The sequence below is a fragment of the Talaromyces proteolyticus genome (assembly GCF_021365285.1).
Source record: "Talaromyces proteolyticus strain PMI_201 chromosome Unknown BGW36scaffold_12, whole genome shotgun sequence".
Lineage (NCBI taxonomy): Eukaryota > Fungi > Ascomycota > Eurotiomycetes > Eurotiales > Trichocomaceae > Talaromyces > Talaromyces proteolyticus.
Genome location: NW_025764288.1, coordinates 472,873 through 497,624, shown reverse-complemented (window position 1 = coordinate 497,624; position 24,752 = coordinate 472,873). Strand labels below are relative to the sequence as shown.

Sequence of the window (24,752 nt, the reverse complement as noted above, 5' to 3'; positions counted from 1 at the left end):
TGTCTCACAGGAATCCCTAAAATCGCAGCCTATCTTTAGTAACCAACTATTCAACCGATAAGTGATGACATACGATACTGGTATGATTACGAGATATGCTCCTCGCTCCTCCCACTATTCCGTTTGATCATCAAGTCAATGGTCGGCTGTGTGGGGACTGTCTGATTTCTTGGAACGGTTTTGTCAATGTTTAAAATACATCTGGGCGAGTATTGATGGATAAGTGGTGCCTGGTGTTTGGCGAACTAGATTACTGGTCGCCATTCAGTGTCTTTCTAAATACCAGTGGCCAGAATATGGTGACCGAGTGACACTAGTCTTGCTACACCACAGGTATATCGCAAAATTGTCTAGGATATTGAGCAGGCAATAATCGAACGCCCCATTGAATATTATGGAAAGTCCAGACAACGATGAATATCCAGCTCGTCATGGATTGGTGCCCTTGATTGTCAACAACAATGAAGTGGTGACGGAAATCACATTTGAAGTGATTAGCCCGCTTAACAACAAAGCCATATATCGATCTTCTGCAGCCTCTGCTGGTGAGGCAATTGGTGCAGTCGATGCAGCCCATGCAGCGTTCTCGACATGGTCCAAGACGAGCCCTGCGGAGCGTCGCACGCTTTTCAGTAACGCCGCTGACTTAATGCTCTCTCAACGAGAAGTGTTATCCACATACCAATATTTGGAGACGGGCAGCGATAAGAAAATCGCCGAGCACACCGTAATGCTTGGAGTAGACATGCTTCGAGCGCTCGCAGGGGTTGTTTCATTAGTCGAAGGAATATTACCGACAGTGGCCAATGTCAATCAGAGCGCAGTGGTTCTGAAGGAACCGTACGGCGTAGTACTAGGGATTGCTCCATGGTAATATAAGACATAAATCCTAGCTCTCATTTACTATACTAGAACTGACTGGCGATCAAATTCACAATTTCTAGGAACGCTCCATTCATCCTGGGAACTCGTGCCATCGCGATCCCCTTAGCAGCGGGAAATACGGTTGTTCTGAAGGGCTCGGAGCTATCCCCTAAGTGCTTCTGGGCTCTGGGAGACATATTCCGTCAGGCTGGATTCCCAAAGGGCAGTGTGAATGTAATTTATTCACGAAGAGAGGACGCAGAAGTGGTGACGAACAAGTTGATTTCCCATCCCTCGATACGAAAAATCAATTTCACAGGCAGTACGAATGTCGGCTCATCAATTGCCTCTCTTGCTGGTCAGCACCTGAAGCCGCTGGTCCTCGAACTAGGTGGCAAAGCCCCGTGTATTGTTCTAGACGATGCAAATTTGCAGAAGGCTGCTGTAGGATGCGTATCCGGCTCTTTTATGAATGTATCCTCCTATTCTCAGTCTCACGTATTCAAGAAAAGCTCTCAACTAATCTCTAGTTTTCCCTAGTCTGGTCAAATCTGCATGGCAACCGAGCGCATTATCGTGCAACGCAGTATTGCGAATGAGTTCCGGTGCATTCTTGTTAATACCGCCGAGAGAATGTTTGGCACCAATGCACCTCTCATGACTCTAATTTCAGTAGGGGCTTTGGAGAAAATCAAAGGGCTTGTTTCCGATGCGGTTAGCAAAGGTGCTCAGCTAGTCTTTCAAGCCGATGCAATAGACAATGCCAATGCAACTCACATGGGCCCTACCATTATCACCGGACTAGAACCTGGTATGAAACTGTATTACGCAGAATCTTTTGGTCCAGTGGCTTCATTACATGTTGTAGAGACCGAAGAAGATGCCGTCGCGTTAGCAAATGACACTCAACATGGTCTGACGGCAGCGTTGTATACAGAAGATTTGGCACGGGCCTGGCGGCTAGCCAAGAGGCTCGAATCAGGGTAAGAAAGAACAAAATAATGAGAGTCAAAAACAAAGTCAGCTTTTGCTCAGCATTGCAATCACTCTTCATCATCAAGGCGGATTCAATTTGCTAACCGGTATTCAAACTCAGTGCGGTTCATATCAATTCGCCAACCATACATGACGAATTCGAATTACCCCACGGTGGCTACAAGGACAGCGGATTTGGTCGCTTCGGAGGAGGACCACGAGCGTTGGACGAATTCTTACAGACCAAAGTGGTGACTTGGATGGATTAAGCAACAAGCAAATTTTGTCTGAGAAGATGAGGTGCAGGCCATCATGTACCTTCGGTCTTTCCTCTCTTTGCTCTCATATGAGAAACATTCATCTCATCTAGGATATTTACAGGTTCAAAATTGAAGCATACACGAAAACATGGAAATAAACCTCTTTATATGGTAATTCCATTTCTACTTCCAAAGCTTCCAGAAGGGGAGGAATACACGGGAACAGCGCTCGCTGGTATACCACAATAGGCTATTACATTAATAGATCCATTATGATCTTAAATAAACTCATCCTGATTGTACTCTGTCTCACTAGCTCCATAAATCACTAGTTGTTATGCTCTATGAGGAGGCTCAAACTCGGGGCTATGCGGGGGTGGAGGCTGGTTCTGTGGGGATCAATGCTATTTATATTATCATAATAGGAAGAGGATCAGTCCTTCCCGAGTTTATGTTATTTTATTTTATTTCCAGTTTCTGGCGTTGCCCATACGTTTCCACTCAGCGAAGTTGTGACTTCGCTATGTGTTTCTCTTTATCGTGCGCTGAGAATGAACAGTAACCCCATCGGTGCCCTGCCATCGCATTTTCGTTGAATTGCAGTCTCTAAATTGCTTGCAGTATAATTCGATACGATGGCAGAATCGAACCTGATTGCCGTCAGCGTCCTTACATCGGTTTCGGTCGGCTTTGTTGCTGCTCGAATGGGCACCCGGATATGGCTTCTTCGGAAAGTTGGTGTTGACGACTATCTTATCATATTGGCTTCGGTAAGTCCTCTATCTGCTGCTGGTGGGCGACGATCAAATTGAACAGCTGTTGACCTAGTCCCCAACAGTTCTTTGCTCTTTGCTACATGAGCCTTAGTATTGCTGGTTAATAAGCCCACACTCCTAAGATAATCCCCGAAATATAATGAAATCTGGGGCTAACAGAAATTGAAACTGTGTGTAGTCAACAAAATAGGTACAATTAATGAGGGCTCTATAGATGGACTGGATGGGATACAGCAACAGTATTTAGTGAGTATCTGCAAAGAAACAGCATAATACCTTCATGTCGCAACAGTATCGTTGACTCAGTGTGGCACAGTTGCTCCAATGGCTAAGTACGCCAGCCTACAATATGGCTATGTGTTGTATGAAAGCATCTTTGCTCTTACTGTATAAAAGGGCTTTCGGTACATCTCGGATGCGAATCGCTTGTTATATTGTTTTAGCGACAGTCATTTGTTTTACATTGTGGACGGTCTTTGGTGGTCTGTTTGCATGTGGTCCAGTGGAGAAGTCCTGGATTCCCTCCTTACCAGGATCATGCCTTAATATAGAGGCTCTATTCTTCTCCAATGCCACTTTCACCATTTTGACAGATATTATTACGATCTCTATGCCAATTATTGCGCTACGCACTGTTATCGTTTCCAAACGACAGAAAATATCTCTTTACATTCTCTTTTTTCTGGCTAGTTTGTACGCTCTCTTCTGCCTCTTGAGGGTTTTCCATCACTTGGGGACCATACTGACGTGAACGGCTAATAGGGGCTGCCTCACTGGAATAATGCGTGTTGTTGTAGTAGGTATCTCAAAAAGGGAAGATGTTCTTTCCTGTAGGTTTACCGAAAACCCCTTCATTTATCACCTGCTAAGACAAAACTTGTCAGGGATGGCAACCAATTATTCGAGTCTTACGATCTGGACTGCGGCCGAAATGAATGTTGGTATAATGTGTGCCTGCTTGATATGTCTGCGACCACTGGTGGAAAAATTACGAAAAAGTCTATGTTCTGGCTATCGGAACTATTCAGGTACAGGCTCGCATTACTTAGCTGAAAGGCCTCTGTCTAGACCTGTGAGGGCTCCAAATGACCCTTCAAGTAGTGGTAGGGTCCAGCTCCATATTTTGGAAAATGTATCACGAAAATCATTTGATCCATCCTCCTTGGGAAACAGATACCCCCTCCAGACACCGCCGCTTGCATACGGATCGGATAATTTGTCCATGAGTGAACAGAGCCTGATCAGTGGGTCTTGAAATTCTCCCATGGGCGATGGAGATTTCTTTGTAAATACCACGTTTCTAAGTTGTTTATCAAGATTAAACTCTTACCAACACATATAATATATGTATTTTGGGCTTTGAAATTAAAAATCCTTGTTTCTAGCCACTGCTCCCCTTACCACCCTGACCACCCCACAAACCCGGAACACCGCATTTGCCGATATATTTGCTATACATCGCTACTATATGTATGTATGTATGTATGTATGTATACTTAAGGAAGGCTTATTGAATTGACTGATATTCTGGATTTGATGATATCTAACCTGCTAGTATTTCTTTAACTGCTGGACAATCGATATCCCAGCCGCGACGATCAGTTAACTCCATTGTTCTCATCTCAAGAGCTCCGGTGGATGATTCCATGATGTCCGACTTTGAACGCAAGTACATCACCGCAAACAATCCACCAAATACTCCTGTTTATGATGAAATGTTCTTCCAAAATTTGTTTCGCGAATTAAACACCATCTCTCCTGAGTTGGAACCCATCTCGATTTCTATACTGGTATGTCAAGCCCTTGCCGTCCCTCCGTTGATTGATCACTCTTGCTTCAACATATACAATAATAAAAGCCTGAAAAAGGAGAGAGAGGAAAAGAGAAGGCAAAATGTTGAAACAGAAAATCACTAATCCATGCCTAACAGGCATCCCTCGCCATCGGAGCTCATCGGCCAGATCTCGTTTCGTGTATCCTTGATCGTGCTATTGCAAAAAATCAACAGAATCTGGAACTGAGCTTCAAACAACTGGAAGGCGTTATTATGGTTGTATGGCCGTTTGTTGGAATACCCTGGTGCGTAACGGCGTGCCTCGGGATCGTAAACGTTCTAGAGGGGCACAACTTCCTCGAAGTTGCAGATAAAGTGCGCCGTCCCAGTCTTAACTCTGGCCACAAGCAAATCGGAGAAGACCTTATGCTGGAAACGTACAAAACTGTCCGTAACGAAGAAGTTCGTGACATGCTGCGTCAATATTTCCCAGACTTCTCGTCACTTACATGGACCGTTGTTTTCGGTTATTGTCTAAATGAGACTACCGAAACAGGCGTTTTTAACGAAGCACAATCGGAGCTCATTCTTGCTTGTTGTCTCACCACAAGTGGGGCAACAAGACAAGCCACTTCGCATTTGAAAGCCAGCATCAGCCTAGGCAATTCTGTGGACTCAGTGAGAGCGGTCTTGAAGGTGGCTGCTATGCTGGTAAGTTGGAATGGGCAAGTATTTAATCCCCTCGATATAAACGCAATCTGCAGCTGAGATATTCCAATTATTCCCTCTGAACAATGTATTCTTTTACATATGAGTATAAGTGGTTTCTTACATAGCAAGTTTTAAGGAAGGAGAGAAACATTCTTGGGTAGCAATCACTCTTAAGCACCAAGTAGTGACGCTCAAGAGAGCCAATAAGTTACTGCATCACATATCAACGTATAATTATAGAATGAATTCAGGACTATATATTTAAATATATGTATTGGCGGAGTACCTAGCATGACCACCGGTTGTATATGGTTTTAGTCCATCACTCACCTAGGTAAGATTTCAAAGATTCTTCCACTTCGGAGTCCGATTTCACCAATACAAGGATATGTTGGTCTGGTCGGACCAAAATTCCACTATTCTCTGCAATTTTTAGAGATACGAACCATCCTGGGAGGTTTCCTAGATCGTTAACGTTGATTTTATCGACCATAATTGTATCGCCGTTAATCTGGTACGAGTCTCGTCCAAAATCACCCCCATCGTATAAAAGCATGAACCCATCATATGTAATAAGATCCAATACCGATTTTGATGGATCAATCCACGTATGTGGAAGCCTAGCACCGGGTTGTGCTGACGGTAAGAAAGCCCAGCAACCCTGTGGTACCGTGGTGTCTATCGGTGCCTCTTTGTCATACACATATCCCAGCTGCAAACGGAGGGAGTCGAAGTGAGGTTTCGTAGCTGCAATAGCATCCAACATGATTTTCTTAACATAGTCCTGTTGAAAGAAGTCTTGGTCCCCACCCTCGAATGAAGATGCCATGTTTACCATGTAGCCAGCAAATTGAGTGAATGCAACCCAATTCTTCTCGTTCGTGGCAGACTGCAGCGTATTTCTGATCGCTACTGGTCGGCGTTCCTGCGTATAGCTCGTCAATAGTTGTTCGCAGCCAGAGAATCTTCTTCGAAAAGCATAGTCTAACTTCCAGATGAGATTGTGTACATCAGCAATCCCGGTGTTGATGCCTAGACCACCCTGTGGGGGAAAGGAGTGAGCTGCATCTCCGACAAGGAAAAGCCGCACATTTTTGTTATGATATGAACTAGCCACCCTCGGCCATGTATACCATTGATTGGCGGATTGAACCGTATATTCAACTCCCGGGCCGATGCAGTCATCGATTAGACGGCGACAATCCTGCTGTGTATAGTCCTCTACATGGTCGATGGACCGGTCAACGGCGTGCGTATGTACCCACGACCCGGAGAGATCATAGACAATCAGCCCACATGGGTGAGCAGGATGAAGGCAAAAGTAAAGCTGTGCTAAGTTGTTGGTGGCAGTAACGAGAGATCGGATACTCCCTACTCCATGGATAGAGCAGTAGAAGGTCTTTTCTTCGCGGCAATCAGATACAGCCTCCCATTGAATCTCGTCTATCACACTTCGAACCTTGGAATCTGTACCATCTGCACCGATGAGAACGTCAGATGTCAACTCCATGATTTTGTTGGCCTCGCTACGACTGGAAAGCTTCGATTTGGGACGACCTTGTTCGTCAAAAGAGACGTTCTCCCATGTCCATCCACGATGGATTGTTACTAATCCGGTAGCAAGAGCTGCCTCTTCCAGGAATGACTCTAGAACAGGTTGGGGTATGTTAAAGAGCGGCTCGGGCGTCAGTTGCTTGACAGCCTCATCTTGTCTCTCATAGGGTAAAGCCCCAAGGTCAATCCCCGTAAGACCGGTATTGAATCGGACCCAAAATGCATCCTCTGCCGATGAGCCTAACTGTCGTAGCTTTTTGTATCAAGTCCACTTTGTCGAAAAATCTCCAAGGAGCGTGGGTTGATTGCATGTGCCTTGGGTTGGCCTAGTCTGTATTCATGGCGTTCAACAATGGCAGAACGGATTGATTGCTTAGCGAGAAGATATGCAGCGAACAGCCCACTGGGGCCCGCACCTGTAACCAGAACTTGGCTCTCTTGGGGAGGCGGAGAGAAATGTCTTCCATCTCGTTGAGGGAGAGGAGCGAAGTAGGGCATGGCAGCAATTCACCCGTCACGGGTGTCGAAATTGTTTCGAGTTTTCTGTAGCCCTTGAACAGGTTAGCTTTTGATTACATTTACGATTTAATGTAGCTAACTGTATTATAGATACTTTACGAGGATGTCTGCGTTAGAGCACAAGGGCAGGTTCCCCGCCTCCGCTAACCCGGGACTACCCCGATCTACCTGTTGTATCTAGCGCCTGTTTGAAGATTTGCATTTAGTGTCGTAATGTACTCCGACCACACGTGGTGTTCAATTATCTTCCATATCACAATTTTGTGCATTGTTTGACCTCAGTACGGTATCCTAGGACACAAGACACCGTCACCATGGCTGAGTTTCGGGAATGGCTGGACTTATCGTCTCCGCAAGTACAAAGAGTTCAGGGAGAGGATGCTGTCTCATATACAGACAAGCTCTTCCGAGAGGTTCCCTTGGTAGTAGAGATGAATCAGAAATGGGATCAGTTATGGAAAGAACCATTTAAGGGACTTACAACTGATGGTAGGTGATATTCTGGAGCCAATGATTGCCCAATTCCTAATGCTGATACATTTTTGCTACCTGCAGGTTCTGTTATTCCTGACCTTTATCCTGTTCAGGACGATAACATTCTCATTGCTAGCATTGTCCAGGCGGCAAACAGTGTCGTGATGGCCCTCAGTGAGGTTGAAAAAGACAGGTGCTTGCGACCATTGGATGCGCCTGAGCGGCGGGCTTGGTCAAACCCTGAATTATACGTCCACCGTTTCGGTGTTCGATTGGATGAGGTAAACCAAGAGGTGTTTTCAGCTGTAAGGCAGTTAATGAAGTCCACTTTATCTGCAGAAGGATATGAAAAGGCCTGTACGGCCATGAGAATCAATGGGTTCCTGGGCCGGCTAGTAAATGGATCAAAGGTTTTGAACGAGAATTCCTACAATATTTTGCTGTTCGGTCAACCGTCAACTGTGGATCCTTGGGGCTGGTCAATATATGGCCATCATTTATGTTTGAATGTCTTCCTTCACAAAAGGCAAATCATTATATCTCCAACATTCACTGGGGCAGAACCCACGACAATTGACAGCGGGCCGTTCCAAGGTTCGAGATTGTTTGAGCCAGAGGAACAACTAGGCCTTCGGTTCATGCAGCGGCTTCCAAGTCAACTGCAAGTCAAAGCTCAAATATACAAGGAGATGCACGATCCAGCAATGCCTGCCTGGCGATTCAATCCAGCGGACCAGAGGCATATCTGTGGAGCTTTCCAAGATAATCGCATTGTTCCCTATGAAGGAGTTTGTCTAACAGAGCTAGATCCGTCTTTTACAGACCTCCTCTTGCAAATCGTTCGTCAGTTTCTGCTATATCTGCCCCAACAGGCTTATGAAAACCGACGGAGACAAATCTTGAAACATTCAAGTGAGACATACTTTAGTTGGATTGGTGGATTTACAGACACAGACCCTTTCTACTATCGAATACAGAGCCCAGTGATTGTCTGCGAATTTGACCATCACTCGGGAGTATTCCTAAGTAACTCAAAGCCGGCAAAATTCCACACACATACCATTGTTCGAAGCCCTAATGCTGGTGATTACGGGTATACACTGATTAATAGTTAACAATTCAATATCAAAATTAGCCGTCAGGGACTTGGAATTTTCAATTCTGGCAAAAGGGTGATCGAAAATTAAAACTACTAGAAGACTATTAGAGAGTTTGATTACAGGCTATAACCCAGAATATAGTTATTGTACATGCAGTAATATTTAGCTGTCAACTCCTTTTTGAAAATTGAAATGATCGTTCTGTACAGTTATTTATGTTATCTACGGCCAGAAATGGCCAGCTAGAAGGGTTCAATTGCCGAAAAGACATCATACGGATCAAAGGAGGAAAATCTAAATAGAAGAAATCCAGGTTCATATACACAGGGGGAAACAGGCAGCAACAAAGAAATATTACATCAAAGGCTTCAATATTTCCCAATTATGAATTTAATATAGCAGAAATGCCAAAGAATACTGAGAAAACAAAGTTTAATGTTGGGCGTTGCTGTTGTGACCGTGCTGGCATGGAGCATCTATATCGATTAATATTTCATCCAAGACCCAACTCAACACCGACTATTCGGAAGGTATTATCGGCATTGTCAGGTAATTAGAATCGCCAACACCGAACCTAAGCTCATTACGCCCCTCAAACACATTATTCGGTCTGTCCAGAGGATGATCGTGGGTAAAAATGCCACTTCCCTGCGTATCGGCACCCGCAATTTCGAATACGAGACTATTGCCTGGACTAACCACAACGTTTGTCGGCCATATTTCTACCACGACAGGATAGACCGTGTCAGGAACCAGTGGCTGGACGTCTGTAGAAAAATAGTCCCGGTGCGGAAGATATGGGCGGTGGTTAGGGTGTTCAGATTTGATTTTGCGAAGAGAACAACGAAGCCAGCCTTTAGTGACTGGGACGGGGTCTCCTGCAGTTCCAGTGTAGAAAATTTCTTTATCAGTTATGTCCAAATGGCGGACTGTGACGAAGATATCTATGTCCGTAGGGACATTTCCCTCCTGTGAGCTCGGAATGCACACATGGAGATTAGCTGTAACGTGGCCTGTAAATTCAGTCCGCCTGGAGAAAGGCGCTGTCTTGAACTGGATCATTCCAACTTTGGATTGTTTAGCAAAATCACGAACTGGCGGTCGCCCGGGAATGACTCGGGTAGACCATGGCGCATCCTTCATCGTCTTCCAGGAAAGGTAGTCTTTTTGCCTGAGCTCTATCTCACTGGGATTAGACGTCATCGTTTTGTTAGGAAGCAGGTAGTACTTGGTATAGACTGTGTTGGACAAAGGCCAGGCCAATTCATCTCTCCGAAGGTATTGTCTTTCCTTTTCAACAGAGTTGAACCCTACGTCGCCTTCACGCAAAATAACAGACACAGGTGCGAGCTTTCCAGGTATAGTCCAACCTCGATCGTCCTTATTTTTAAGGAATGCGTCAAGAAAGGACTTCTGGAGGCGAGCTTCTTCATCTTGATAGAATGGCAAGTCATGTCTCCCTGTGATAAATCGAAGGTATTTGATTTTAGATCCTGCGTGAGCGTATCCTTCGACATTTCCTCGGAGGTGTAATAGAATTCCGCCCTGTTAATGTCAACACTGCGTTTTTGTTTTGGTTTGGTTTGTGTTTTATTTATTTGAAGAAAGAGCTATGTTCGCATACCCAATTTGCAACGCTCAGCAGAGGAACCTGGATGTCTTCCAGAGTATATTCTCGCGAAGCATAGTATTCCTGATCAGTGAATTCATTGGTAACATTGTCCACGGTTTGATCGCGCAAATTATCCAGAAGCTCTTTCTCGGCTAATTGGCCTTCGATCGTAGGCGGAACAAATGAATTTGAGGGCCTAGGCCTGCCATACTGATTTACAATGACTTGACCGTGCCACCAGACATCTATTCGACCTCATTAGATACAATGTGGACAACTTATCTTCGTTTTCACTAACCTATAAAGCTGTTCGATAGGATGCCTCCGTGCCTGCAGCGGTCTCGATAATAGTCGGACATGCCTTCCCAGGGAATAATAGCAGCGAGGCCTCTAGGGTTTCTAGCTGCCACGCGCCACTGCGTTCCTGCATAATAACTGATTCCAAGAAGTCCCACTTTGCCATTTGACCACGGTTGATCCGCTGCCCATTCAATTACATCACAGAATGCCTCACTCGTACTTCTGCTCATCGTGTCTAGGACGCCAGGGCTTTGGCCAATGCCCCTTTCATCAGCGCGAACTATAATGTAGCCGCTCTTGGTCCACCAAGCAGGATCCGGCGTTTCCCATGCAGAGTGAACAGATTTATGATCAGGATTGACCTCGTCGAAGGAAGCCTTCCTGAAATTTTCATAATGAACGTCCTTCCCGTAGGGTCCGTAAGTCACCAACACTGGGTATTTAACCCCTGCCTCGGAATCGTGAGGGCGGTAGAGGTTGACGCGTATCAAGCCCTCTTCGCAAGTGTGCAGGGGGACGCTGACATTTTGCTCGAAAATATAAGGGAAGCTGTCATCCTTGGAACTAATATCTCGAGTTTGAACGGGCATTTTTACACGAGGGCTAGTAGCCGTAATAGTCCGGAAAGAAGGTTATCCAAACTTTGAAAGAGGTATTTAAAAGCCACGAAGCGAGATTTTCACAATGTGTCCTCGTGGATGTGCTTTTATTCTATATTTTTTTTGGCCTGCCAGTACTGCAATATCCGTAATATGAATAAAATGGACTATAGTAGAGACCGGCCGAGAGGGGAGAACGGAGAAGGCCGTCTGAGCTGTTCCTCCACAGATCCGCTTGCCCGCAACACCGGTTTTTCACCGGCTATCCCATTCCCTTCATAATGAAAGCGAATTTCATTGTCGCCAGGGATCACAGCCCGTATATATTTTTCTTGCCGCTCAATTTATTTATTACGTCTTTTTCAAGCGCTGGCCGCCAAAAACTGCTCCCCATTACTGCTGTTTGAACTCGGCCCGATGGGCGTTCTGCCTCCAATCCGCCGTGTTGTTACCGGCCATGATGATGCCGGCAGAGCCAACATTGATATAGACGCTACCCTTAGCCCTATTATACTGCCGATGCCTAAACACATGGAAAGAGAGGGAGACTGTAGTGCTCCTGGTTTCACTGTCCTTTGGCGAACGGATTCGAGCCCAGCTAAAAACCAAGGTCCGTGGGTCGATTACCACGGCAAACCACTCCCCATAGCCAGTTCTACCGGCACAACTGTTCGAATAGTTGACTTTTCACCTGGCTTTACGGCGCCGTTTCATCGCACAATTAGCCTGGACATTGGGGTCGTTCTAGTCGGAGAAGTGGTATTAGAGCTCGATGACGGTGTCGAGACTACAGTTCGACAGGGAGAGACTATTATCCAACGGGGAACAATTCACTCGTGGCACAATCGAGCTGAGACACCAGCTCGAGTTCTCTTTGTCCTGCTGCCAAGCGAGAAACTCCAGTTTGACGGGCAGACTTTGGAAGAAGTTCTCCATTAAAATAAAATATCATATATTAGCGGCAAGGATAATCAGCCTGTGTCCTGAATATAACTACGTACATCACCCTGGTATCTGAAGGTGTGGCATTTATGGCTGCAGCAATATCCAAAAATAGTCTATAGCCAGCCATAGGACAACTAGTAGTGAAAATGTGCACCTGTGTGCAATTAGTCTCGCTATTGTTCTTCAAGATTCAGACGGAACTAGAGGAACGAGTAGATAGCTATTGAATTCAGGTCCAGTGTGAATAACCATTGTTCCTTTATTGCACGTTTTCACCGTCGGTGTCAGCCACGCTATTTCTGGACGTAGATTATGTCCGGCAATAATTAGCTGGATTTGCTCCCCAGCCTCCCAGATCATACCATGCGGCCACATCTCAATTTCCACAGGCACAACCTCTCCTTCTTTCAATGGCTGTGGGTGAAGATGGGTGTAGTGTGGTTGATGGGGAGTGCTTCGCATAGCGTCTAATTCGCGGTGACTTACACGCAGGCGTCCAGTAGAACCCTCGGAGAAATAAACATCAACCTTTTTGTCTCCGCGGCGACGCAATTCTTCTAGCTGAATTTTTACGCCTATTGGGTCATCCTGGAGATAGCTAGCATCTATGCATCTAGTCTCCAAAGGTATACCATTCTTGTCAGTTTTGCGAAATTTCACAAATATATCGAGATCATCATTTCCCACTGCCTGGACAAATAGTTTGAGTTTGAAATACCCTGTCAGCTCTGTCATCTGCGGGAAGGTATAGCTAAACTGGGCCTGTCCTTGCACAGAGTCAAATTCAACCAGTGCCTTGTGCTTCGGGGGAGTCGTTTGCATGCTGCATGTAGCTCCATCGAGGTATAGCTGGTGGGAGATCTGTCTAGCTAACGGAAAATTCACTTCGGGGCGATTAATAATATTTTGATGCCCTGGATTTAATACCGACAGGCGAACCCGTGGTGTAAACTCCCAGCCATTGGATGTTCCTTTCATGAAATGATCGAAAAACTTGCGCAAATCCTCAACATTTTGGCCATAATAAAGGTCTAACTGAATATTAGCCAAGCTGAATTTATCACGGTAGAAGCTATGCAAGTAAAGTCTATAAAATAGATTGGAATTAGTAAAAACGTACCTGGCCATTCGTGGCTATCATGTACCCGTAGCCACTTCTTGTTGCTAGGGCTTTCGATCCAGCCTCGGAAAGTCCCTCGGGTATGGAGAGCATTTGTCCAACTAGCGACGACATACATTGGAATATCGATTTGGTCGCATCGAGCACGTCGATCCTCCCAGTATTCGTTCCACAGAGGATACTGATACGTCATAGCGGCAATATCCTCAGTTCGACCGAGGCCTGGCAGACAATTGTCCAATAATCCTTGTTGGAACTCGGGGTTGGGTATCCCTCCCCGTTGAGCAGTATCATTGTATAGATCGTTCCATCCTTCCCAGGGAGCAATACAGGTCAGATGTGGCGGTTTCGCTGCTGCAACAAACCATTGCGTCTGGGCCAAATAAGAGTTTCCTGCCATTGTAACGCTATAGAGAATGTTATCTAACTGCCAGAAATAGGAATTGAAAGTCTAGGCTCAACACTCTGACGCAAGATGGGTTCCTACTTTTTGTTACTCCAAAGCTGTTGTGCTACCCATTCCACCAAGTCATAGCCATCTTTTCCATCAATGGTTGAGTTGATGTAGGAATCACCTTCCGACATCCAACTTCCACGTATATCTGTAGGAAGATCTTAGAATATACGCAATGTGGTTTTTTTGAGGCAGCTACATTGGGGAGGAGAGTGGCTACCCACCGGGGTGAATAAGGGCATAGCCATGCAGGCACCAATAGGCTGGGTCAAGGGCTTCGAACTTTTCCAACGAACTAACAGTTTGCTGAGGGATCCCATTTCTCCATGGTGATTTATCCAGGATCATTCGATTGACACCTCCATTTTTGCCGAAGCCGCCGCTTGAAATGATCGCAGGTACAGAAGCCGCAAGGCCAGAGCGCCGGAAAATATCGATATAAATCGTCGTTCCGTCGCGCAGTTTGACCGGTATATCGCGTTCCCAAAGTATGTCGCAAGGCAAGGGAAAAGCACCCTCTTTTAAAACGGTTCCCTTGGCAAGAACCCTCGACTCCTGCTTGAAACCGGGGTAATTGGCGTGATTTTTGCTACTTACACCATGTTTGAAGCGGATTTGGATACCCCCAATCTGCTCCATCTCTTTTGTATGTATCTTAGGTGTTATGAGTCTAATGTGTTTCTTCAGTACTGATGTAAGAACTGCAAAATTTCTATGCCAGATTCTCTATTTATTTAAACAGCTGGTTGGTATTTCCTGCCTGCTGCCATACCGCCGACTCCACCGGAAGCTCGGGGACGAAGCTGCTCTAAGTAATTCCCCGCTTTCCGGCCACGGAAGCGACCAGGATAAACGAAAGGAGGATCAGAGACAGGAACTCTTGCTTCTTTACTCGAAAATCAATCAGCCGAGGAAGCCTATTTTAGTTCCTTCGCTGTCCACTTTCAGCGATGGTATTCTTTCAGTCCCTGAATTTCCCCATCTGGTAAACTACACGATTTCGATTTTCAACCATGTCCTCTAGCCAACAAACCAATTCCGTGGCTATGGACTACTCTCCTTCCGTGCCTGATCATAAACCGTTGAGGGTAATTGTGATCGGTGCCGGTATTGCTGGGCTCACTGCTGCGGCTGCTCTGAGACGGGCTGGCCATGTTGTGGATATAAGTCTCATGTCGTTTACCTCTGATGGTGTTATTGATGGATGACAGGTTCCACATCTTCGAACAATCCAACTTTTCGAATGAATTGGGTGCTGCTATCCACGTTGGGCCAAACGCAACCCGCGCTCTCAGTTCTCTCGGGTATGACCCAGCCCGGCTGCGCGGTGTTCAATGCTCAGGGGTATGTATGCACGCGGTCTTTGGTCCATCTTTCTTTATAGTCGGTTTAATGTCAACTTTTAATTTCCCTCATCAGATGGCTCTTTATAACTCCAACGGCGATCTTATTGTGGATAATCATTATTATGACATGAAGGACCGATATGGTTCAGTAAGTGTCGAGTCATTCATCTCCCACTGCATTTGAAGGAAGGCAGGCTGACTAGCGTAGCCCTGGTATCTGGCCCACAGAGTAGACCTTCACAACGAAATCCGCTCCCTAGCATTTGGAGGTGAATATAATGGCCTCAAGCCCAAATTGCATCTGGCTAGCAAGGTGGTGAAGATCGAAGCCGAAGAAGGAATAGTCCACCTAGCAGACGGCACACGATATGAGGCCGATTTGATTGTGGGCGCAGATGGTATACACGTAAGGATTGGGTCTTGCTATCGTACGGCATCGATCTTGGGTTTCTATCTAACACAACAGCTGTACAGTCCGCTACAAGAAACTGTCTATTTGGCGGCTCTGAGCTGTACCATACTGGATCGGCTTGTTATCGATTCCTCCTGGATGCCGAAGGCGTTTACAATAACCCAGACTGCCCGCAAATACAAAGAGATGATCGATGCAGAATTTTCTTATCTAAGGATAAGCGCATTGTCATCTACCCCTGCAGAAATGGTGAAATCCTGAATTTCGTTTGCATGTATCCTGATTCGTACCAAAATATCTCTGATGGTACGTCCTCTTTCTTGCCAAACCGGCTTTTTGTCTGTTTTTATTCATACATTTGGCATCTCTTCCTTATCGCGCTAAATTTTTTAGAATGGTCATCTACTTCTTCCACGGAAGAACTACTCGAGACCTTTTCGGATTTTGGAAGCTCAATCTTCAGCTGTTTGAACAAAGCCAACAATGTGAAACGCTGGCAGTTGTTACAACGCAAACCAATCGATAGTTGGATTCGTGGCAAAGTTTGCCTTATCGGAGACGCAGCACACCCCATGCTCCCACGTAAGATCGATTTTTTTCATTCTTCATTCTTGGTTCACCCCTTCTCCTTTGGTGCAGCAAAGGATATAAATGCGATTACCTGAATCAACTGAGCTCATGTATTGTGAAAAGATCAAGGGCAAGGCGGCGGCCAAGCGATTGAAGATGGCGTTTCGCTTGGTGTATTGTTTCCCAAAGGCACCACCCCTGACCAAGTTTTCCTGGCTCTCCGACTATTTCAACAAGTGCGTTACTCGAGAGCGTCAAGGATAGAGGAGCTATCTAGAACTGAAGGCGTGGGAAAGGGGCAGTTGAAACGTAAGCCATGCTTCATTTCTACACCGATATAAAAACTGTGTAATAATGGATAATATTTCTAGCGAAGCAAATCCATGACTATGTGTATGGGCATAATGTAGTCGAGTATGCTAAACATACCCGGTCTTCAGAGCTCTTTGTATGAAAGAGAAAAGTAGGCCGAGGCTTTGCTAACTCGTTCAAAATGGCCAAGTGAATAGAAAGACTTGGTTTACCTTGTATTTCTAGCAACGCTAATCCTATGCACTTTCTGTTCTGTTTCTCTTCTTTCCCTTTGACGGTTGCGGACGCAAACTTTGTGCATTTCTTAGAAGCTATCTTCTAAGCAATAGTAAGATTAGCCTAGACTTCCCCAAGAATCCTATTTTAGGTCCTGGTCCCAGTAGTTCCAATTCTGATCCAGTGCCATTCCGCGCGAGACAGTCCACAACCCCCAAATCCCCCCATATCCCCGCAAAGCCGAATGGTATGGATAGATAGGGGCTTCCCATTGAGAAAGTCACCACAACTACCCAACAAAATATACATATAAATGCATTCATAAAATCGCTTTTTGGCTTATGGTTAATGGCTATCTGTCTTGGCCGCCATGTCATTCCACAAGCTGGTCCGATTTGAAGCCGAAGGCCATGTGCATTATGGCGACCTACTAGAGCATGATGTAAAATTCACTATCCGACGGCTCAACGGCAGCCCTTTCACGCGTCTAGATGCGACTAAAGATATATTCACAGTGGACAAGGTTAGAACATTTATTATGAAAACTTTTTCTTTTTTCTATCCTAAACTTGAAGTTGACTAACTGGTCTACACCAAGCTCCTTTGCCCATTGGAACACACTCCTATCGTTATCTGTGTCGGTCTTAATTACAGAAAGCATGCTGAAGAAGCAAACGTATGCCTATGCTCACCAAGACTAAAGAGAATAGGAGAAGGATTGACAGAGCTGACAAAAATTAGCTTCCCATTGCTAGAGACCCAATTATATTTATGAAACCTTCGGACGCTCTTGCAGCGTCTGAAGATATTATTAGCGTACATCCTGGTGCTCAAGAAATGCTCGACTTTGAAGGAGAGCTTGTCGCAATTATTGGTCGTGATGCCAAGAACGTCTCTGAAGAAGCGGCCCTCGACATTGTTCTTGGATACACTACCGGCAATGATTTGAGTGCCAGGAACCTCCAATTGCCCCAGGTTTCAGGGGGTCAGTTTTGCTACGCCAAGTCTTTTGATGGATTTGCTCCAATTGGTTCATACATAACTACAGCTGAAGATGTTTCTAATCCCCAGACGCTTAACCTCGTAACAAAAGTGAACGGAGCCATCAAGCAGCAATCAAGCACCGCGGACATGATATGGACCGTTAGGCAAATAATAGCACATCTTTCTCGCGGTATAACACTACGCAAGGGAACCATTATCATGACTGGGACTCCTTCTGGAGTTGGATTCTCTACTGGGCAATTTCTTAAGGATGGAGATGTGGTGGAAGTTGAAATCTCCAATCTTGGTTCAACTCGAAACAAACTGAATTTTGAATAAATCAAACAATAAAACCAGATCTGCAAGAATAAAATCAAGCCCCAAACGTCAAATTGCCGATTATCCTGTGTCTTTGAATCTGATAAAATGATTGTTATTTTTATCTTATTTATTTTTTTTTCCTTTAAGAATAGACGACTAGATGAGGGCCATTACCAGTAGGTTTTCATTTGTAGCTTTATTTAGTTGATATCTTTTAAAATTGTTTAATAGAGTGTTCGAAAGGTTTTTATTTGTATTATTGCTATTTCTAATATTTTTTTGGGTATTTTAGGCTATGTTATTTTTAGGTATCTGTTGGATTGGCAATGGCGGCAATCTTGCCCGATTGGTTAGACTACGCACTATATTTGTATGGCAGTCCAGGATAATTATTGATTATATGTATCTGGCTCAATTATGCTTACATTACGTGCGGTTAAGGAGCAGTTCGGAGGAAATCTCTCTACACCGCGCAGTTTTTGCTTCAGTAAACGGTTTAACTGCATAAAAATCTGCTTTAACCTATTTAGGTTTAGAATATATTAATTAGGTATAGTTAATTGTACCAATTTTATTTTAATATTTTTAAATATTATCTTAAAATCTTATATCTAATCGCCGTATGGATAAATTTCAAATAATAATAAAAATAATAAATTTAATTAATTTTTATTTTAAAATTACAAAATACTATAGAAAAATAAAATACTCATACTATTTTAGACTATAAAAAATCACATGATACCAGGTTACTATCAGAAAAAATATACGACTATAATACCACTAGAAATCCTTACTAAGGGTTGCGCCCTTTTTGGTATAGTGTTAAAAGTTCGACAATTACTGATCCTGGTTCGGTTCGGTGCGCTTTTGTAACACGGTCTGGCAGGACCGTGTCCGGGGGTGTCTGGATAGACTAGATGTGGGTGAGTTGAAGCTTCACCGATTGATATCGATGCTATAGAGCAATGCTACTAGGGAGGGAGTTATCGGTTTAGGTTATATAGTTAGGGAAGGCTTCGAGCCGAAGGCTATTCGAAGCCGAGTAGGCTTATATTGAAAGTTATGCCAAAGATTATACAAAAGATATTGCTTGGTTTCCTCCCTCCGGGTGGGAAACCAAGCCTATATGCCTGAGTCCCTATCTCAGGTCATTGATACCTAATCTAACTAGATAAAGGCATATATAGCGAGGTGAGGGGTACTGGCATCATGCCCGGGGTCTTATGGTATCAATTGTGATATATCACAATTGACCCCGGGGTATCCCTGAGCCCCCCGGTCCTGCCGGATTAGGCTTGAACATGCTCCCTGGGTCTATCCCTGTTACAGCTTTTTAGGTTTGGTTTTTACTACTCTGTTATTTATCTTTTAGATTTATTCTATTTTTTAAGATATTAAATTATCTTTAATAATGTCCATTAATTCTAATCTAAGAAAGCCTATTAAAGTTTATAAGTCTTATTATCAGTGATAATATCAATATATACAACTAAATAGCTAAAATAAAGCAGAAATACTAATAGGTGACTTTTACCAATATCTCATAGAGGTGTCTAATTATGAAGAGCTATATGAACATTACCACTTCTAAGCCACACTTTGGCTGCCTGGATGCCTTCTCCAGCCGCAGAATCGTTGCTTATAGGAGTGGCGAGCCGCACGAACTAGATCGGGACAAGCACCCACAATCTTCCCTATGACTTTCTATGTATAACCCCGAAATTTAACTTATGTGGTCGTCGGGGGCAGAAATAGCCCATTAAGCCATGCTTGGATTAATACATATTCAGAGGGCCTTTCTCCGACTCTTAGGTTACACGTCCCCGTCCTACAAGTTCAACTACACCGAATAGCTCTCAGTGATATCACAGTCAAGCTTAGGAGCTTTAACAAATGTCTGAAAGTTTGCACAGCGCAAGTAGATATTGCCGATGTGGTCCCGGGCTCCTGTGGCATTATGAAACCATACAGATCCAGGAATGAATCTAGATAGATTGATTGAGTCCATCTCTTAACATTCTGAAATCTTGTGAACGCGTCTTGTTTTGCGGTACTCTCGGGTAAAAGGTAGACAAGACGCTAGATCACAGGGTTTAATGCGCGATTCCAATAGTTAACCCGCTCACTGTACTCTGAGGAGTGCCGGCCCGATTTTCTTCAGTCGAGATAAGTACAAGACATCGACACCTATAAACCCCTCTTAAGATCCAGCATACAGGTACACTGCTGGGGTGATGGACCTACTGAACGTAGCCAGTCAGTAATTCTTAATGGAGTATTATCTGTGGATGACCTCTATAGGAGTTAAAATCTCTCGCGTAATATCGATGATCATCTCAAGCTCTGCCACCCAGTTATACTCTGTTAGAGGTACTACATCTTGTCTCTCTGTCATTCATGCATCGGGTGTTAAAGAATCCAAAGACAGATATCACCACATCTCGTGTCTACGCCATAGCTTGTCAATAGTAGGAATCTATAACAGCCTTGTACACTTACAAAAAGAAACCACCATATTCAACAGTACAACTTGTGAGTGTTTGAGTGGAGCTCTTCTCTAAGGTTTCTGTTCGATTAGGAACCATGTAAGTCATTATATATATTCATTACTAAAACCAAGAAAGAGCTTAGTGCAAGGGGCTAGAAGTGCAACTTACTGTCTATAAAGCCCTATTTGCATAGCGATCCAGATCGCATTATACGCTTAGAATCTGTGATCCTGTTTCGGGGCAAAGAAAAACTGAAAGAAGCTCAATATAATGGAATCCTATAAAATTTTCAACTGTTCCTTTCACAGCCAAAGTCATGCACGAGCTGCACCTTAAGAGCAAAATCTCGCTGGGCAGAATCCCTGCTCTCATAGCCTCATGCAGTTATCGTCTCCATAGGCGCAAGGGAATTACATTGGCAAAGATCGCATTCATAAGGAAAATGCGAGCTTCTATTACTGCGAAATTCTTTATAAAACTGGGATTTGTCCAGAATAGGAGTATATGGATAGCTATATTCGAAGAGCAGACACAAGAGGGTCACACTATAAAAGGATGTTGCTAAGCGTATAGGCTCATTGCTATTAAAGAAAGAAACATACCACGCTGCCCTTGGTGGAAGCTGTAATACATTCTTTGAGTTCAAATATGCCATTCCTGCTAGTTCATTATCTTTGTTCCGCTCGTTATCTAGGCTTGGTAAGTCTACTGGTATTAATCGTTTGTGGTGATGATGTCCTAGAACTTCTCCTAAAATTGAGATGGAACTTAAGCGATCAAAATATTTGAATATATACTGCTGCTAAATCAAGACTGCGCTTCTAGCAGGTGCTGAGACGTTTGTCGTAGTAGGTACGGCACCCATGCGGTACAACGTTTGCACATGAGTGTCTTCTTCCGAGACTTGGTAGGTTGGTGATCTTCAAACTCAATATTGGACGGATAGACAGAGCTAAAAATGATTGCATCTCAGGACATTCGGCTTCGATCCACTGATCTTAGTAAATCTGGACGCCGCTAGAGATTTGAATGAGTCCTATCTTCCCAAAGAAGATCAGTCGACCGGCGGGATTGCTGGTCTTGAAAAGATATGGGACTGTGTAAAGCAGCAGTTTGGTCCAAAATTTAAGGCAGTGTCAGCATCACATCTCTAGGGTTAAGTTGGCCTTTTGTGATGTTATTTACTGAGATAGCACTTACCAGAGTGTTGTCGGGGTCTTTTGAGAAAGGTCGAGGTAGTCGGCGATCTGGAGGCGCTTGCTGGAACATCTTCCGCGTTTGCTTATTTGGACTGCAGAATTTGGGTCAAAATTTATGTTTCCCGGACTCGCCTCTGCATGCCGGTAGTCCTACTTGCGCTCTTTTCTGAGTGACGAGTGTATAAAGCTGAGCGCGGTTCTTCGATACGTAGCGGGAGCATGGGATGTCTACCGCAGTAGGATCGCAGCGAACTTTGCGCTGCTGGCATGGTACACATGCATTTGACTTCTTCTTTGGCTGGCCGGTGGCCCTGATTATTTGTTGATGAGATGATCTGCGATTGAAAATTGGCACAGCTACAGTTGTACACATGAGGAAAGGAATGGAGAACTGTCGAGCTTTGTCCCAAAATTGCCCATATTTGTAACGCCAGGTAAACGGTAACCCCACAGACCCGCAATTATTTTCTCTGCCGAGACCGGATTGCTCTGCCTCGTATTTCAATGTGTCTCCTTTAACTCAACAAACATTCATTATATCAAAGTTGATATTTCAAAAGTCATTCATAGCAACTACGAGCTATGCCCCCTAAAGTGCTTGTCATTGCGGGTTCAGATAGCTCTGGTGGAGCGTATGTAACCCGTCCACCCCTCCAACTATTGCATCATCTGCCTGGCTCCCAGCAATGCATCTCAGTCTACATATCGAAAAATTAATACTAATAATAGTGCCAAACAGCGGAATCGAGGCAGATCAGCGCGTTCTAACAGCTCATGGTGTCTACTCTCTTACAGCTACCACGGGATTGACTGCACAGAATACGCTGGGCGTGCAGGATATCCACATCATCCCCGCAGAGTTTGTAAGGAAGCAAATCAATGCCGCATTGGATGATGTCGGCGCAGATGTAGTCAAACTCGGTACGAACACCTTCTCCTTAATTATAAATTATAATATACAGACTAAAATGTGACTATAGGAATGCTCTCGTCCGCAGAGACCGTGGATGTCATCGCAGAAGAGCTGACACGGCATGCCGTCAAGACCATTGTCCTTGATCCCGTGCGACTCCAATCCCCTTTTTTCAATGTCAATATCGACTAAACTTCCTCGCAAGGTTATGGTGTCTACGTCAGGCTCGCGTCTTCTCCCCTCCAATGCCGTTGAGCATGTACGCACAAGACTTCTACCCCTCACCGCGGTCCTAACCCCCAACATCCCCGAAGCACAGCTCTTGCTTGAAAACGCAGGGATATCTTTCACCGAGCCCCAGAATATAGACGAAATGATAACACTTGCCAAACAAGTGCATACTCTCGGGTCCAAAGCTGTTTTGCTAAAAGGCGGCCATCTACCCCTAACAAGTGACCGAAAAAAAGCAAAATCAGCTAATGAGGCCAGGGTTGTCATTGATGTTTTGTACTCTGCTGATAATGAAGACGTTTTCCTTACTGAAACGGAGTTTCTGACGTCGAAGAATACGCACGGGACGGGGTGTTCGCTTGCATCAGCCATTGCAGCCAATTTAGCCCGTGGCAGTGATCTGAAAAGATCGATTCGCGCGGCTATAAAATATGTCGAGGCAGGCATCAAGTCCAGCGTTGATATGGGACAGGGGAGTGGACCGATTAATCATTTTCATTCGTTCTATATGCTGCCCTTTGCGCCGTAAGAACATCATCCCTTTCCCATTGAGCTGAGATGATTCTTGCTAATATGTTATTAAAAGAGGGCAATTTGTAGACTACGTCCTTAGCAGAGAAGATATTCAACCCATCTGGCACAAATTCACTGATCACGATTTCGTGACCGGAATAGGTAATGGAAGCCTTCCTGTGGAGAAGTTCAAGGACTATCTAGTCCAAGACTATCTATATCTTGTATTCCTTCCTTGTCTCTTTCTTGCCTCGTGATTATAAAATCTGCTAACCTGACAAGGTCCATTTTGCAAGGAGCAATGCTCTCGCATCCTATAAAGCTCGATCGATGGATTCCATCGCAGCGGCATGTTATACCCCTTCCCTTGAATTCTTTCATTAATCACTAAACTTCGCTAACTTAATTGAATAGTCTGCAAAGATAGTCCTTCATATCAAAACCGAAACAGCCTTACATGTCAACTACTGCGCTAGCTTCGGCCTCACACTCCAGGAAATGGAAGCAACACCAGAAAAGCAAGGTGTGTGTCTTATCCACTGCTACAAACAATGAAGAAGAAAATGGTTCAGCTAAAAAATTTCAAAAGCATGCGTTGCATACAGTCGCTATATCCTCGACATCGGCCAATCTGAAGACTGGCTAGCATTACAAGTCGCCCTGGCGCCTTGTCTCATCGGCTACGGTGCTATTGCGCGACGACTACATGATGATACCAAAAACACCATCAGTGGGAAAGATGGGAATCGGTATTGGAAGTGGATTGAAAACTACACGGCGGATGATTATGTTGATGCCGTGAGAACGGGGTCGGGTGAGTGTCAATCCATACACATACTATCAAAGCTTAATCCAGACTGGATAGTTTAACTGACAAAATTCGGGAACTCGTTTTATAGAATTGCTTGAAAGTCATATGCAAAAAGTTTCGCCGAGTAGGATGGAGGAGTTGATTGGTATTTTTAAGAAGGCTACAGAATTGGAGATTGGGTTTTGGGAGATGGGATTGGGGGTTTAGTTCCTGTGCAGCATATCAAGTCACTGTGGTCGATCGATTATGCCCCAGTTTTAATCCTAAAGACATTAAATGTATAGCAAATGGTTAGTCATCACTCATAATAGAATAAAGGGGCAAAAACCTCGCCAATCTGTAGCTCAGAATTCAAGCAACGTGGACAAATACAAATATTTGGTAGAGATAATATA

At 44.5% G+C, this 24,752-nt stretch overlaps 11 protein-coding genes across 11 annotated transcripts; 8 read left to right on the top strand and 3 right to left on the bottom strand.

Moving 5' to 3' along the window:
- Nucleotides 1–394: 394 nt before the first annotated feature.
- Nucleotides 395–2,108, top strand: BGW36DRAFT_363611 (Aldehyde/histidinol dehydrogenase; the record flags this gene model as incomplete). Its single annotated transcript, XM_046214480.1, has 4 exons — nucleotides 395–870; nucleotides 945–1,362; nucleotides 1,405–1,847; nucleotides 1,961–2,108. The coding sequence occupies 4 exons, from the start codon at nucleotides 395–397 to the stop codon at nucleotides 2,106–2,108; spliced, it is 1,485 nt and encodes a 494-aa protein (XP_046067369.1).
- A 626-nt stretch (nucleotides 2,109–2,734) lies between these two features.
- On the top strand, nucleotides 2,735–2,979 carry BGW36DRAFT_431829 (uncharacterized protein; the record flags this gene model as incomplete). The annotated part of the gene is made up of 2 exons (XM_046221038.1): nucleotides 2,735–2,869; nucleotides 2,938–2,979. 2 exons carry the CDS (start codon nucleotides 2,735–2,737, stop codon nucleotides 2,977–2,979), a joined length of 177 nt encoding a protein of 58 aa, XP_046067368.1.
- Nucleotides 2,980–4,524: 1,545 nt separating this feature from the next.
- Nucleotides 4,525–5,417, top strand: BGW36DRAFT_431828 (uncharacterized protein; the record flags this gene model as incomplete). The annotated part of the gene is made up of 2 exons (XM_046221037.1): nucleotides 4,525–4,665; nucleotides 4,806–5,417. 2 exons carry the CDS (start codon nucleotides 4,525–4,527, stop codon nucleotides 5,415–5,417), a joined length of 753 nt encoding a protein of 250 aa, XP_046067367.1.
- A 265-nt stretch (nucleotides 5,418–5,682) lies between these two features.
- On the bottom strand, nucleotides 5,683–7,412 carry BGW36DRAFT_431827 (FAD binding domain-containing protein; the record flags this gene model as incomplete). Its single annotated transcript, XM_046221036.1, has 2 exons — nucleotides 5,683–7,142; nucleotides 7,187–7,412. 2 exons carry the CDS (start codon nucleotides 7,410–7,412, stop codon nucleotides 5,683–5,685), a joined length of 1,686 nt encoding a protein of 561 aa, XP_046067366.1.
- A 335-nt stretch (nucleotides 7,413–7,747) lies between these two features.
- Nucleotides 7,748–9,022, top strand: BGW36DRAFT_304887 (uncharacterized protein; the record flags this gene model as incomplete). The annotated part of the gene is made up of 2 exons (XM_046212019.1): nucleotides 7,748–7,922; nucleotides 7,989–9,022. 2 exons carry the CDS (start codon nucleotides 7,748–7,750, stop codon nucleotides 9,020–9,022), a joined length of 1,209 nt encoding a protein of 402 aa, XP_046067365.1.
- Nucleotides 9,023–9,427: 405 nt separating this feature from the next.
- On the bottom strand, nucleotides 9,428–11,509 carry BGW36DRAFT_410994 (Alpha/Beta hydrolase protein; the record flags this gene model as incomplete). Its single annotated transcript, XM_046219160.1, has 3 exons — nucleotides 9,428–10,552; nucleotides 10,632–10,864; nucleotides 10,918–11,509. The coding sequence occupies 3 exons, from the start codon at nucleotides 11,507–11,509 to the stop codon at nucleotides 9,527–9,529; spliced, it is 1,851 nt and encodes a 616-aa protein (XP_046067364.1). The 3' UTR covers nucleotides 9,428–9,526.
- A 278-nt stretch (nucleotides 11,510–11,787) lies between these two features.
- BGW36DRAFT_388024 (uncharacterized protein) lies at nucleotides 11,788–12,851 on the top strand. The gene has a single exon (XM_046217187.1). The coding sequence runs from the start codon at nucleotides 11,936–11,938 to the stop codon at nucleotides 12,455–12,457; it is 522 nt and encodes a 173-aa protein (XP_046067363.1). The 5' UTR covers nucleotides 11,788–11,935; the 3' UTR covers nucleotides 12,458–12,851.
- Nucleotides 12,553–14,676, bottom strand: BGW36DRAFT_438825 (hydrolase CocE/NonD family protein; the record flags this gene model as incomplete). Its single annotated transcript, XM_046221490.1, has 4 exons — nucleotides 12,553–13,494; nucleotides 13,584–13,990; nucleotides 14,071–14,185; nucleotides 14,262–14,676. 4 exons carry the CDS (start codon nucleotides 14,674–14,676, stop codon nucleotides 12,647–12,649), a joined length of 1,785 nt encoding a protein of 594 aa, XP_046067362.1. The 3' UTR covers nucleotides 12,553–12,646.
- A 267-nt stretch (nucleotides 14,677–14,943) lies between these two features.
- BGW36DRAFT_419792 (uncharacterized protein) lies at nucleotides 14,944–16,953 on the top strand. Its single transcript, XM_046219473.1, has 8 exons — nucleotides 14,944–15,200; nucleotides 15,256–15,381; nucleotides 15,457–15,531; nucleotides 15,592–15,789; nucleotides 15,858–16,101; nucleotides 16,189–16,377; nucleotides 16,489–16,674; nucleotides 16,737–16,953. The coding sequence occupies exons 1-8, from the start codon at nucleotides 15,051–15,053 to the stop codon at nucleotides 16,817–16,819; spliced, it is 1,251 nt and encodes a 416-aa protein (XP_046067361.1). The 5' UTR covers nucleotides 14,944–15,050; the 3' UTR covers nucleotides 16,820–16,953.
- A 310-nt stretch (nucleotides 16,954–17,263) lies between these two features.
- Nucleotides 17,264–18,216, top strand: BGW36DRAFT_431821 (fumarylacetoacetate hydrolase family protein; the record flags this gene model as incomplete). Its single annotated transcript, XM_046221035.1, has 3 exons — nucleotides 17,264–17,416; nucleotides 17,492–17,569; nucleotides 17,635–18,216. 3 exons carry the CDS (start codon nucleotides 17,264–17,266, stop codon nucleotides 18,214–18,216), a joined length of 813 nt encoding a protein of 270 aa, XP_046067360.1.
- A 4,152-nt stretch (nucleotides 18,217–22,368) lies between these two features.
- Nucleotides 22,369–24,726, top strand: BGW36DRAFT_388013 (putative thiamine biosynthesis protein (Thi-4)). The gene is made up of 9 exons (XM_046217186.1): nucleotides 22,369–22,521; nucleotides 22,629–22,810; nucleotides 22,870–22,952; nucleotides 23,008–23,558; nucleotides 23,620–23,770; nucleotides 23,829–23,894; nucleotides 23,961–24,069; nucleotides 24,136–24,360; nucleotides 24,446–24,726. The coding sequence occupies exons 1-9, from the start codon at nucleotides 22,472–22,474 to the stop codon at nucleotides 24,562–24,564; spliced, it is 1,536 nt and encodes a 511-aa protein (XP_046067359.1). The 5' UTR covers nucleotides 22,369–22,471; the 3' UTR covers nucleotides 24,565–24,726.
- The last annotated feature ends 26 nt before the right edge of the window (nucleotides 24,727–24,752 follow it).

What these genes read in the sequence shown, in the direction of transcription:
- BGW36DRAFT_388024 (XM_046217187.1), top strand. Translation starts at nt 11,936, where the DNA reads ATGGGCGTTCTGCCTCCAATCCGCCGTGTTGTTACCGGCCATGATGAT.
- BGW36DRAFT_419792 (XM_046219473.1), top strand. Translation starts at nt 15,051, where the DNA reads ATGTCCTCTAGCCAACAAACCAATTCCGTGGCTATGGACTACTCTCCT. An exon ending in TGGGCGCAGATGGTATACAC is followed by an intron (nt 15,790 to 15,857) that starts GTAAGGATTGGG and finishes ACAGCTGTACAG; the next exon opens with TCCGCTACAAGAAACTGTCT. An exon ending in GGGAAAGGGGCAGTTGAAAC is followed by an intron (nt 16,675 to 16,736) that starts GTAAGCCATGCT and finishes TAATATTTCTAG; the next exon opens with CGAAGCAAATCCATGACTAT.
- BGW36DRAFT_388013 (XM_046217186.1), top strand. Translation starts at nt 22,472, where the DNA reads ATGCCCCCTAAAGTGCTTGTCATTGCGGGTTCAGATAGCTCTGGTGGA. An exon ending in TATATGCTGCCCTTTGCGCC is followed by an intron (nt 23,559 to 23,619) that starts GTAAGAACATCA and finishes TGTTATTAAAAG; the next exon opens with AGGGCAATTTGTAGACTACG. An exon ending in TGCCGTGAGAACGGGGTCGG is followed by an intron (nt 24,361 to 24,445) that starts GTGAGTGTCAAT and finishes CTCGTTTTATAG; the next exon opens with AATTGCTTGAAAGTCATATG.